General features: G+C 31.7%; 1 protein-coding gene across 1 annotated transcript; it reads right to left on the minus strand.

Annotated features, from left to right (window-relative positions):
* Window positions 1-381: 381 nt before the first annotated feature.
* Window positions 382-1872, minus strand: LOC124830139 (LOB domain-containing protein 42-like). Its single transcript, XM_047303776.2, has 2 exons — window positions 1406-1872; window positions 382-1060 (listed from the first exon to the last, which is right to left on the minus strand). Exons 1-2 carry the CDS (start codon window positions 1593-1595, stop codon window positions 615-617), a joined length of 636 nt encoding a protein of 211 aa, XP_047159732.1. The 5' UTR covers window positions 1596-1872; the 3' UTR covers window positions 382-614.
* Window positions 1873-14483: the final 12611 nt, after the last annotated feature.

Here is a 14483-nt window from a genome sequence, read left to right on the forward strand (position 1 = left end):
TACACATCTAAATATTAAAAAAAACATTTATGCAACTAAAAGGTTGTTAAATTTTTTGTATCTCATACTCAATAAACCCAATTATAATAAATCTTAATTAAAATATTTTTTTAAAATACAAATCTAATTAAAAACTAAATAAAAACATAAATATATACATATATTAAAAATAACATAAAAAAATAATTGGTTTACTTCTAAAAGAACTCGTGACAAAGCAATAGAGAGCATTTACTATCTTAAATAAATCATTAAAATATGCCTATACCATTCAGTGATAGAAATATTTTATTATACGACTTTTAAGATCATAAATAATTTTAATTGATAAAAAAAGAAATTTATTAAATTTAAGTATATCCTCCATTAACCAATATACGCTTAACTAAAGCCCCCACCAACATTTACATTTGACAATTTCCAATGCTCCTATTTCTACATTTCTTTTAAAAAATGAAAAACAAAACAAATAACTCCAACGATCCATTTCTACATTTCTTTTCAAAAAACCAAAACCAAAAACAAATAATAAGATAAAAATATAAAAAACATCCTATATTTTATTACTTTTTATTGGTTCGGTGGCAGCACTTCATTAACAAGAGAAGCCTAGTCTAGCCAAGAGTTAGCTCCAAATCAATATTGGCTCCACCATTTATTCTTGGCTTGTCTTGGCTCACCAACACAGCCTTCATTATTTCCCCATTACCACCCTCTAACCGTCTTGGCTCATGATGACTTAAAATTGGATTCCATAATGTAGCTGAGTTGACTAAACCCACATGTGACATTGGCATCATAACATCCTTGTGCTTCTTAGATTTTCCTCTCACCTTGTCCATGTTGGCATCTTTAGACACATGTCGTATGTCAAGGAGTTTCGAACCATGGTCGCTTTGCGAATGAGATGTTGGCATGACATTGATCTGTGACCCAGCTAGCACAGCATCAACAGCAGCTTGACATTGGGCCCACTCACCACTCCAAAATAACCCAACTGATCCAAATGTTGGGTTTATGATTCTCCCACAGGCCTCATACATTAGTGACTTGAAAACATCTGAAATTTACAAATATTGTCATTTTCTTCAAGATGTAAATAATTAATATATATTTTTTATCTCAAAATCTTTCCAAAATCACACCGAAAAATTGATAGAGAATAACTTTTTTCATCAAACTATATAGACAACATTCTTTCCCATCCTATTATCCATTGTAAAAAAGGATATACTGTCATTGTTCTGTTAACTAGAAACAAATGACAACAAAATGGTGATTATTATTCTCTTAGAGGGTACTGAATTTATTTATTTTTAATCACAGATAGATTTACAAAAAAGTAAATATGTTGAAATACGTAAGTTTAATTTAAGGTAAGGGTATAATTGTGAGGGAAAATCACCAGTCCGATGTTGTTGTGGGGCAGCATTGATGAGGTTGAGCAAGCCGGCACGACCATAGAACTTAGAAAGGAAAAGGGTGGCATTAGCTTGTGCCTCGGAGGAGTTTATCCATTCAAGACATGGCCTAATGACACAGTCCTCGGTACAACCTTTGCGAAGAATGCGACAACCATTACAACTAATCTTCATGGTGGTTTTTCCGAGTACTTAGAATAACAGTGTAAAGGAGTGTATATATATATATTAACACCAACCAAGCCACCAAGTGAAACTGGTCAGGTCCCTAATGAAATTTTCCTGGTATTGTGGTTTTTTTTTTTCTCGTGGTATTCTTTTTCCTTTTAATAATTTCATGTGGGGACTTATTACCTTGGCAGTATATGAGGCTTTACGAGAGCACTGCATGAAGAGAAATTTGTAATTGATTGTGAAAGCAAAGGGTATAGAGGTAATCCTACAAGGTAATTTAAATCATGAGACATTTCAATTTGTAACACGAGGTATTGGAGGAGGAAAAGCGTGGGTAAATTGACGGATAAGGACACAAGCTTATGTTGACAATTTTTCATAAAGTATATTGGAGCTCCCTTAAATAGGGAGAAAAATTCTGTGGGGCCATGGGCGAGGGCGGAATATATATATTCGCCCATGGTTTTCTTTCATCAACGACTTCATTAATATGCAATGTTGTTCTTTTTCCTGTTGTGGAAGCCAAGTGTTTTTTGTGAAAGTAATTGTCTAACACAACATCATTGATTAGATAGTATCCTGCTTAGTTGGATAACTTGTACATTAATTATTTGATTATATCATCTATTGTCCTTTTCTTTCTAACTAGTTAATGTATTTTCTCTTTCCTTTTCCATAAAATCAAAGTTTTGTGAAAAATATTTTGGACATCTTTTCAATATAAGAATTATGTTTTAGACATATTTGCTATAAGTTCGGATATTTTGGTACCATGCTAGTTTTTCTTTGACATTTTTTTTATCATACATGCTTTGAAATCGTATTTTATGATTATAGTTCTATTTTTACTTATTTCATGGTGTATGAACAATGTGATCATGCAAGGTTAAAGTTTGTTTTTCTCTCTAAAAAAGTCTTCCCAACAAGCTCTCTTTAAAATACTGGTCAAAGTGTATTCAATACTATTTAATAAGTGTTTTCAACTATATTAAGATAAACGATAAATTCTTTATATTTTCATAAATACTTTCATTCATGAATTTTATTTATTAACTTGCATTAAGGAAAATGGTCAAAATACTTTTTGGAAGAAAAATTATTTGTTTTTTTATAATTAATATATTATTCATGATCTCTTCTTTTTATTAGAAATAATGTAAAGTGAAATAAATAAAGGTTGATAAACAAGTGATGAAGAATAAATATATGTAAAAAAAATATGAAAAAATTTATTATTTTTAAGTAATGAGTGAAAATACTATTGAGAAGAACAAACCAAAAACGTGTAAACTCAAATGACAATATGCGAATTAAGAAAAAAATAGGAAGATTATAAACTTAAGAAAAAAGGTACTGACAAGGATATTAAGATTAATTCAAATAATAAGAATATATATATCACTAACATGTGTGAAGTGTAACATCTTTAATTTTAATTTTATAATAATTATTTTCCCATATATTATTGTTTCTCTAAATGTATCAAATTTTAATTCATGCTATTATGTTCAAAGTTCTGATATCTAATTCATTATAAAGTTTGATAATTTTAGGACTGTAGCTAAATAAATCATAAAATTTACAACCTTATTTTCAATTTAATGTTTAATACAAATATAAAATAGTGCAAAAAGGTACATAAATTTCTTTTTACATTCAAAAATTGGTCTGTACTACCATCAAAATTGGTGCTCCAAATTTTTGTTAGTGTTTTTAATACTTTACGTTTAAAAGTGTTTTAATTTAGTCCACACATTAACTTTTGTAACTGTTGAGAATATATTTCACGTATATAATTTAATCTTAGAAATATATTCGAAGTATATACTTACTAAATACCTACCTATAGAGTAACAAGAGGAAAAATAGCATTAGTGACAGGGATATTCATAAAAATCTAAATAAATATTTAAAATGTTAAATCACAATAAATACATTCATTTCCTCACTTAGCTTATAAAAATGACTGCATCTCAATTCTCATTATGTCTCTCATATTTTTTTACTTTCCACTTCTCATAATGTTTTTGAAATGAGATAATCAATGTAAGAAAAGTTCAACAGAACGAGTAAATAAATATTACGATCAAATCACTACTAACGTCAATGTCAATGTCAATCTCTAATTAGATGATGCATTATAAAAAAAATTTGGAGGGTGTTTCAATTGTTTGTTGTTATAAATTGATTGTCTCATTATAAATTACGTGAGTATAATCAAAATTAATTTGTCTTTCGTTGTTAGACTTATAAGTAGAAAAAATAATACCTGACAATTATCAGTTATAATTCTTGATTAAGTAGAAAGTGATCTAGTAAATTTAACTAGATTGGTCAAAAAATATTAGTTGTGAATTTTGTGGTGCTAAATTATTTATTAAAAAAATTAGACATCACAAAATATTTAAGGAGTTATTTTCTCCATCTTAAAAACAGACTATGTTTATACTCAATTGGTCCAATGTACAACGATTTAAGAATATAAGCAACTCTTCACTTTAAGAGCTTTAATAATAAATAGGACTAAGTATGAGTTTACTATCTAAATTTTATCACAAAATTAGAATTTATTATTATTTTAAATTTAAACACAATTTAGTTCTCAAATTTTAAAAATAAATTAATATAATCCTTATAACTTAATTGTATTAAAGTCTTTTAACATGTCAAGTAACATTGATATTTGAGTTTATACTATGTGACACATTTTTTATCAAATATAAATTTGGAATGTAATTTAATACATAAAAGAAATTAACTTCATTGTATTAAGAAAACTATATATTTTTTTTTTAAGTTTGAACATCAAATTATATAAAGGTTTGAGACATATACGGATAAATTATAATTTCATGTTAAATTAAAACATATTTATTTTACTCAAATAAATATAACTAAATAAGGATATTGCTTATATATTACCACATGCTGATGTGTATTTCTTTTAATAGAATGTTAATCCAAATGTGCATGATAATTAAACTTTATATTGGTCAAAGTGTATTCAATATAATTAATAAATGTTTTCAACTATATTCAAATATAAACTATAAATTCTTTATATTTTCATAAATACTTCCATTGATGAATATTATTTATTAAATTGCACTATAAAGAAAATTATCAAATTACTCGTATAAGAAAAGTATGTGTTTTCTATAATTAATATATAATTCATGGTCTCTTGTTTTTATTAAAAATAATGTAAAGTGAAATAAATAAAGGTTGATAAACAAACGGTGGAGAATAAATCCATGTAACAAAAATATGAAAGTATTTATTATTTTTAAATAAGGAGTGAAAATACTATTTACAAGAGCAAAACAAAAACGTGGAAATTCAAATACAATATGCTAATTAATAAAGAAAAGTAGAAAAATTGTCAACTCAAGAAGAAAAAAATTGACAAGGATATTAAGATTAATTTAGATAAGAAGAATATACATAATATAGAAGATCGAGAACATATCGAATAATATAGTGTAACACTATTGGTCAAGACACTATAGAATTACTACCGACAAATATTTATTGACATATGTTTTTCCATCCGTAATACTCATTTATTGACAAATTGTGGCAGATATCTTATCAATAGATATAACTGTCAGTAATTGCATCGATAAAGCACATGTATAATACATTCGTGGACAATGTTGTCGAAAAAGACATGAGTCATTATCGATGGATACCTTCAATGAGGACATTAGTAAATTCGATTAAAAAATTTTGGAGGTCAATTTTCCTTTATGCAAACCCTCTCTTTGATTTAGCCAACCTTGTGTGTGAAAGAGTGAATCAACCCTAGGTGAGTCTCCTTGCCTTGTCAACCTCCTCGTAATTCATAGTGAAGCAACTATGTGTCACCGTAGCCTTTTTTGCAGATCCTCCTTCATCCCTGTATTTGAATCATCATCTCCTTCGTAGAGCCTCTTTCACAGATCATCCTCTACAGCCTCCTTGCTTCAATTCATGAGGCTTCAATTCATGGTGCATCGAAGCTCTAACGAGACGCCATTGAGAGACCAGGTGTGTCCATTGTTCCCTTTCTTTGTTGTGTCCTAAATTATATGTTTTTGTGTTTGGTTGGGTTGGATTTGTGTTTGGTTCTATTCAATGATTTTAATCTATTTTTTTATTGAGCAATTGTTTTGATTAAACCAGTACCATGTTTTAATTCTAGTACTGTTTGTGTTAGTTTGTCTTTGGAAACCAATTTTTGTCCAGACTTTATGTATTGGTAACTTGGTGTTGAAAATTGTTCATAAGTTCTGTTTTGTGGCTCGGAATGAAATCACATGATTTAAAAGAATATATAAGTATTAAGAATAACTAGTTTTACATAAAATTAAACAGTTGTTAACTGGATTTTTAGTGTTTGGCAAGATGTGTTTGGAATTTAGTTTCACTAGTAAAAAATTGGGTTTTTACAGCGCACATTATGCCACGGTTCAACGAAAACCGCAGCATAATGGTGCGCGGTGGCAGTTTTGTAAATAAATCGAAAATATATGCCGCGGTTCTGCTCCAAACCGCGGCATATACTCCAGTCAACCATTGCCTTTGACGCCACGTATGAATAAAAAATTAAATAACAGAGTATATGCCGCGATTCTCTGGGCAACCGCGGCATATACCCCTGCGAATTTATTGCATTTGCTGCCAGTCAGAGAATTTCAGAAGTTACAGGGGGTATATGCCGCGGTTCTCTGGGCAACCGCGGCATATACCCCCTGTAACGTCTCAACTTCTCTGCCAGTCAGAGAATTTCAGAAGTTACAGGGGGTATATGCCGCGGTTGCCCAGAGAACCGCGACATATACCCCCTGTAACTTCTGAAATTCCCCAGAAGGCAGTTGGGGGGCAGTTGTGTTGAGCACGTTACAAGGGTATATGCCGCGGTTCTACGAGCAACCGCGGCATATTCTCCCATCTGAAATTAATTTAATATTAATTTGAAATATTTCGAGGTATATACCGCGGTTGCCCGCTGAACCGCGGCATATAGTTTGAAAATAATTTCAAAAATGCCATTTAGGATAATTTTTTTAATCAGTATATGCCGCGGTTGGGGGTTAAACCGCGGCATATACCCCTATTATACCGCGGTTAAGTAGGGAACCGCGGTAGATTCCCCCGTTCAGAGTTAAAAAACAAAACTTGGAACAGTGTCGTCGTCTTCGCGCAAGCTCTCTGGAACGCGTTTTCTTCTTCCTCCGAGTCATCTCAGGTACGCGTTTCTGCACCGTTTAATCTCAAAATTATTGTTTCCTTTCTCATTTGTGACGCGTTTGAAACATTTCAGCCGATCAAAATCGTTTGAAAACGAGACATTTCATCTCTGCTGCGTTTTGGTTTTTGTTGCACCAAGCGTTTTCGCCGTTCCTCTTCCAGGTATTTATGCCCTTTTGCATCTTTAACGTGATTTCTTCATTAGTTTTTGCATAATGCTATAGTTTTGGTAATGTATGAAGTTTCTATAGTTTTGGTAATGTATGGTATAATTTTTGCTTTAATTTTGATAATGCATGAAATTGTTAGTTTTGGTAATGTATGGTATGGTTTTTGCTATAGTTTTGGTAATGTGTGTTGTAGTTCTTGTATGTAATTGGAAGTTTGATTTTTAGTAGCTTATCTTTTTATGTAATATTTAGGAATATGGATCGAAATTGGATTAATTTACCACGTATCAACATGAGAATGATTTTGATCATATCAACATGAGAATGATAAGCAGTTTTCGAAGGGGCAAGAAAATATACTTTTTGCCTTATATATCCGGGTAAGTGAACTTTGTTAACATAATAATGTTCCATATGTGATTTTAATATTTAATAGTTACGTTATTATGAATTTCAGGCGCCATTGGCAACTTCTTGTTATGTCTGTGCAAGACAACTATGCTTTGTGGTTCTGCTCATTGCACAGGCCTCCTCCCACACAACTCAGACAAGCAATTGATTGGTAAAAACCTCAATGTTTGGACTTTCTTTGTTATATAACTGAATGCTAAAACATTTTTTTATATACAGTTCTATTCCAGCAAGTATGATGATGGACGGGAGATCAATTGTTAAGAGTAGAAAGATTGCTTGGATTTCTCTCCAGGTTTGACATATGCTAAAGTCATACTTTGTTATAATTGTTTTATAACAAATGTTATTCACTAACTATTATCAACTGTGATGATATATTGTAGTGTAACAGACAAAATGGGTCATATGAGTGTGGATACTATGTAATGTATTTGATGACCCATATTGTTCGTTCTCACATCACAAGAAGCTGGGAAACGGTAATATTTAACTTTAACAAATTTTGATTTTTTAACAAATGTTGAATTCATATACACTAATTAAAATGAATTGTCTTTTGCAGAGATTCAAGACTACTACACCAGTTCCTGAGAAGTCACTACTATTCATTAGTTAGATTATACAATAGCTCTTAGATTTAGATTTAAACAATGCATTTGATTAGATAGAATTTTCTTAGACTCTCTACTTTATTTGATGTTGAAATACATTTGAACATGTGTTTGTTATGTTGAAATTGAATTTCTGTAAATGTTTTTATATGCAGGTCTGTTTTTGTGGTAGTGGATATCACAAAAACAGACCTGCAATTTTAAAAAACTGCAGGGGAATATGCCGCGGTTCTAACCACAACCGCGGCATATAGTGCTTCGTTTTTTTTTTTAAAAACGAGACATATGGCCGCGGTTTTGACACTAACCGCGGCATACTCGTCGGCCTATATGCCGCGGTTCAACCGCGGCATATAGTGCATTTTTAATTTTTTTTTTTAAAAAAAATGAATTTAGGCAGCGGTTCCCTAGACAACCGCGGCATATTCCGCAGCCTATATACCGCGGTTCGAACCGCGGCATAAAGTGTCTGACTTACTACCGCGGCTGAATATGCCGCGGTTCAAGAACCGCGACGTATAGTGAAAATCAACCGCGGTAAAAGCCCCTCGCTGCACTAGTGTTTACTTCAATTGTACACTAGTTCTATATCTGGTTTTTCTTCTCTTTTTGTTGTATTGGACAATATATAAAACTTTATCTTATAATACAATATATATTATATGTTTTATCATTTTATATGAAAAAAGAATAGTAAAACACATTTGATATCTTATGAATATAATGAGTAAATTTTAAAATATAAAAATGTATTCCATTATTTTTTATTTCTCTTTGAAAATAAAATCATTGTGGCCATATATTAAAAACAATTCTTTAAATTATACAATTTAAATCTTATAATATTTTACGATAAAAATAAACATACAAAGAATTACTTAAAAGTACATAACACAGATAAAATTTATTGAGTTTCTTTCTAAACCTTGCCTTTCAATAACCAAATCACAAATTATTATTTCTACCAGTGGTACGAAGAACCGACCAAAATTACCTTCTATGGCTCTAAAACGTGTGCCAATTGACGGAAATTATGAAACCACATATGGTTAATTAGCAACATAGCATTAACAACTTCCAATGTTTCGTTCCCCTCAATTAGACGTAACTTCCAATATATACACACACGATATTCAAACACATGAGAAAATAGCAAAACCATCACCTCCCCGTAATTAACAATCAATGGCTGTTCCTTACGGTGGTGGAAAAGCACTTTTCATCGTCTTGCTTTTGATGTTCGCTTTTGCAGCCTCTTCCCAAGCCTCGAATTCCATGTGGGGTGAATTTCTTCATCCGAAACTTACAGTGAATATTACGTCGAAAATAGCAGGAGAGGTTGTGAACATCAAATGCATATCGAGCGAGAATGACATTACGAGAGGGCTATTGGATTCCTCTAGCACAAAGCCATTCACGTTCGACGTTCAACTCAAGCTTCTCACCACCATAAGATACAACTGTTTGTTGACTCAAGGGAGGACAGAAATTGGTCAGTTTTTAGGGTTTCGAAGTGGTTCCTATTGCGAGAAAGGATGCATTTGGGAGCTTCATAGAAATTATGCCCTTCGCATGTCTGCACGCGATGGTTACGTAAACCAAACGTACAAGCCAATAGGAAGCCCTGATGACTACGATTACGATTACTCTCAATAAATCAATCTGCCACGGTAGGTTTTGTTAATTTCAAAAGGAAAACGAAAGTTTTAATTTGAATTATTCTTGAGATTTTTTTTCTATTATTTTTTATTATCTTATGAAAATTTCATTTTTTTTTTCAGTTTTTACGAGGTTTACAGAAACAAGAAACGGGGGAGATTTTTTAGGGTAAATTATCGTTATGCTGTCGCAGGTTGTATTCTGCGTTTTAAGGTTATGCTATTTTTTTCTCTGTTTAATTTAGAAAAAATATGACCAATTTTTCGTTTGAACCCTGGTCCACAAATATTGATTCTAGTGGTGTTTATTGAGGATTCTAGTTGTACAAGAAATTACATTGTGCTTGCAATGGACACCCATTTCCATAGGTATCTTCATTTCACCTCAAACGAAAACAAAAATATGAAAAGTAGTAACATTTTTCTGGACAAGAAATAATAGCTTTTGGTATGCATTAATAATATCAAATGTTGTGCTTGGGTGAGATAATATAAAAGGGTAATTCTTTCGAGAATTTAAAATTATTTACCTTAAAATAACTTGTTTGGATAAAAAATAGAAAGAAATTCAAAAAAATTGAAAATTTTTGAAAAGTATTTTAAATTAATAAAATAGAAGAATTTCAAATATCTTTAAAAGTATAAAAAATTTGGAATTTTAGTACTTTTTACTATGCTATCACTCAATTCATGAAGAACGAGTCACCTCATGGACAACTTGAGTCTGTTTAAGATGAAGGTCGAGACATGTCAGTTCAGGTTCAAGGTCGAGACAGGTCAGTTCAGGTTCAAGGTCGAGCTGAGTAGGTTTGGACTAAAAGATGAGCTGAGTTGGTCTAGGTTGATGGTCAATTCGAGTTGGCCTGGGCTAATGGTTGGTCAGAGTAAGTCTGAACCTATAGTCGAGCTAAGTCGGTTTGGGTCAAAGTTTTGCTAAGTTAGCCTAGACTGAAGGTCGAGCTAAGCAAGCCCGAGTTGAAGTTAGAGCCTAGTCATCTTGGGTCAAAGGTCGAGCCAAGTGGGCTGAGCCAAAGGTTGAGCCCTAGTCGACCCAGACCAAAGGTTGCATCCAGTCGGTCATAATCAAAGGTCAAGTTGAGTCGGCCTAGGCCAATGGCTGAGTTGAGTCGATCCGGGCCAATGCTCGAGCTAAGTTGGTCAAGGTTAATGCTTAAGCTAAGTCGGCAGGTTGTCAATGTTCATGTCGAGTCAGCCTGGGTTGATGGTCGAGAAGAATTGGTCTAGGCTAAAGGTCGAGCTTAATCAGTTTGTGTCGATGATTGAGCCAAGTTGGCCTAGGCTGAAAGTCATTCCACGTCAGCCTAAATTGAAGATCGAGTCGAGGTGATTATGTTGAAGGTTAAGCTAAGTCGGCCTCGACCAATTGTCAAGTTTATTAAAATTTTCGATTTAGAATTCTAACTTTACACTAGAGTTGTCAATTTAATCCATGACCCATGGGTTAGTCTTAACCCATTTTCAAAAAACCCCATTTTAGGAAGTTGCTCAAGTGAGGGTCAGAAACAAGCTCCAACCCCTAGAGTCCCCTCTCAAGTAGGTTAAGGTTAGGGCTAAAATGGGTTTAGTCCTACTACAAAACTTTAATTAACTTTTAGAAATAATATCATCTATATACATATATAAAATTATATATTTTAATAAGTAAATTAATACGTTGTGATTTTATAATATGATAGTTTATAAATAGATTTAAAATTTTATCTTTATTAGTTAAATATATTATTATTAGTTAATCGCAAATGAAAGTAGGAGACAATCAACACCAATTTTTACTCAATACGAGGAAGAAACAAAATGTTTAAATTTCAAAATTTGAATTTTCTATCACGAACTTAAGTTGAAAACTTAAATATATTCTTTCATAATTCTTTTTACAATTTAAAATAAAAACACATTTTTTTCAAAATATGAAGTGTTTTCTTAGACTAAATCACTTAGAAAATTCTTCTTTTCTGTTTGACAACTCACTTGTATCAACTTTCTCCCATGAACATTCACACATAGACATTCTATATTCTTAATTTTTTTTTGGGTTAAATATGTTTTTAATCTTTAAACTATCAAGCGATCTTTTGGTTTTCGTCCCTCTTCGAAATGTTTGTTCATTTTATTCCTCTTAGTTTTGAAACTTTTATGTTTAGTCCTTAAAAAGTAACGGTGTTAAGTTTTTTTGATGTGACAAATGACGAGCGCACGTGTGATGCCAGCGTGTGCCACGTTTTTTTTTCTTTTCCCTTTTACTCTTCAACAGAGTAGCGTCGCCTCTGACACCGCGCCACAATTGTGTCGCCACCACCCTCACAGTCAATGTCGCAAAGCCTTAACGAACTGTCAGCTGTCATCACACGCGTAACCATCATGGTCCCTACAAAGTCATCGCGAATGCGCAATAGCCACCATCTCCAGCAAGCTTCAACCTCCAGAAACCTGCAGAAGAAGAACTCTGATCGTGAACAATGTCGTTTCTCACGTGCAACTTCAAGCTTCCATCAACAACAGCAAGTTCAACGTAGAAACCTAAACAGAGAAACCAAGAATCCCAATTCAAGTACCCTAATTGTGAATCCATCTTCTCACGCAACCTCCATCTCATTCGCGGCGCAAAAGCTTTCCCTTCACGCACATAGCCAACACAAACCTGCAAGGAAACCAAAGAAGCAAAAACAAAAACCAGATCAAGAATTCCTCCCTAAACTAAGTGAAGCCGCCGTGAAGGAGAGGGAGAAACCCTGTTCTCCCACCATAAGCAGCAGCAGCATTCCCCCAAAATTAGAAACCCTATTTTTTTGGGTAGTGATCTTTAAGATTAAAATTGTGTGTGTTGGTTAAAGACTATGAATGTGAATATTTGTGGGATAGTTCTTTTATTTGTTTGATCTAAATGGTTTATTTCCTTTTACCTCCATAATAGCATCACGATACTTTTCTTTGCAAAAGAAGGGGAAGGTTGCATCCTAACCCCAATGAAGGTAAATGTTCTTCCAGCTGTGACTGTAAATTTCCAACAAGGTCTTGGCTAGAGGTTTAAACAACCAGCTAGAACTGGTATTGATTTTTTGATATTTGAGGAGTCTGAGTTAGTTATTGAATGTGGGGGATGACTATATCTATCCTATTGCAATTAAAGCAGATGCATCCACTAGTGACCCTGATGAATCAAAATCAAATGAAACTCCATCATATGGTAACACAAACTCTCAGATAACTCAAGCAGTGTTTGAGAAGGAGAAAGGAGAGTTTCAAGTGATTGACACTGACACCGACATTACCAACTTCGAACAGAGCACGAAGCTCCGAGACAACAACGTTTTTTGACCAGATGGATTTCTTATACTGACAGGAGGCTACTTCAGGCAACGGTAGTGATAGCCGATGTGATGGTGGCTGTTGGAGGCGGTGGACGCTGCTCCGTTGAAGAGTAACAGAGAAGAAAAAAGAGAAACGTGGCATCACACGTGGGCTCACTGTTTGTCATATCAAAGAAAACTTAACACCGTTACTTTTTAAGAACTAAACATAAAAGTTTCAAAATTAAAAGGACTAAAATGAACAAATCTTTCGAAGAAGGACAAAAACCAAAATCGCTTGATATCTTAAGGACTAAAAACATATTTATCTTTTTTTTTCTACATTGAACTTATTTTCGTTTGAGCTTATTTTCTACGTATCATTCTCAATAACGCATTGTGATGTCTTAATATAATATAAGAACATGATGATATTTTTTTTCAGAAAAATTTATAGAAAAAAATTAGTTAAGTACTTCACAAATATAAAACTAAATTTTAATATTTAATAAAATGATTAATTATTTAGTTTGTAGTGAGTTTACAAATCAGATGAATAAAACTTGTGCATTTTGTTTAAACGCAACTCAGTATCGAAGTTAACTTTAACTCATTTTATTAATAAACTAAACTCTAAAAAGGTTTAATATAATTTTTATTCTCTATATTTGCAATAATAATTAAATGTTTTTTTCTATGTTATTTATATGTTTTTTTAAAAGTATTTAATGATCTCTTTTTGTTATTGTTTAGAGAATGAACCGTCATTTGCTATTACAATTTAATGTGTTCATTATCTAATCTTAGGAAAAATAGAAATACAATCATTCCTTCTTTTTACGTGCTTATTGTTTAATTTTAAAAACAAAATTGGAAAAATGATAACAAGGATTATCTAATGAAAGGAAATTTTTTTAAAAAATATAGCTTCACATTAAATAAAAATTATAATGTAAAATGAAGAAACCTTGATATGGTACAAACTTCGTAAACCAAAAAGTTAAATAATAATAAGACATAAAGTAAGCCTTTATATAACCAAGAAAGGATCAGTTTGACATGGTTATTATTTGACATCCACTTCTTTTTTTACTTTCATTTTACATTCTATTTTAACAATAATACTATATTTACCTAATAAAGAAAAAAAATAAATAAAATTTTAAATCTATTTATAAACTGATAAATATATAGTTTAATATGTTATAATTTTATAATAGGATGATAATTTAATATGTTGTAATTTAATTTATTTAATAGTTTAATATGTTGTAATTTCTTATATTCAAAATGAATAATATTTAAAAAAAATCATGGATGAGCCTAATTCATGGAATTTTTATAAATATTTTGACCTTATTAATTTTTTTATAAGAGATTTTTTAGTCTTTTTTTGTCTCCAATCCATGTGGGTCAGGACTAAATCATGTAAGGAAGGCAAATTGACAGAACTACTTTAGACTATAGCAATATTATTATAATTTTTAAAAGTTAC

This window comes from Vigna umbellata, chromosome 3, assembly GCF_029865625.1.
Source record: "Vigna umbellata cultivar VRB3 chromosome 3, Vumbellata_1.0, whole genome shotgun sequence".
In the NCBI taxonomy this organism is placed as follows: Eukaryota; Viridiplantae; Streptophyta; class Magnoliopsida; order Fabales; family Fabaceae; genus Vigna; species Vigna umbellata.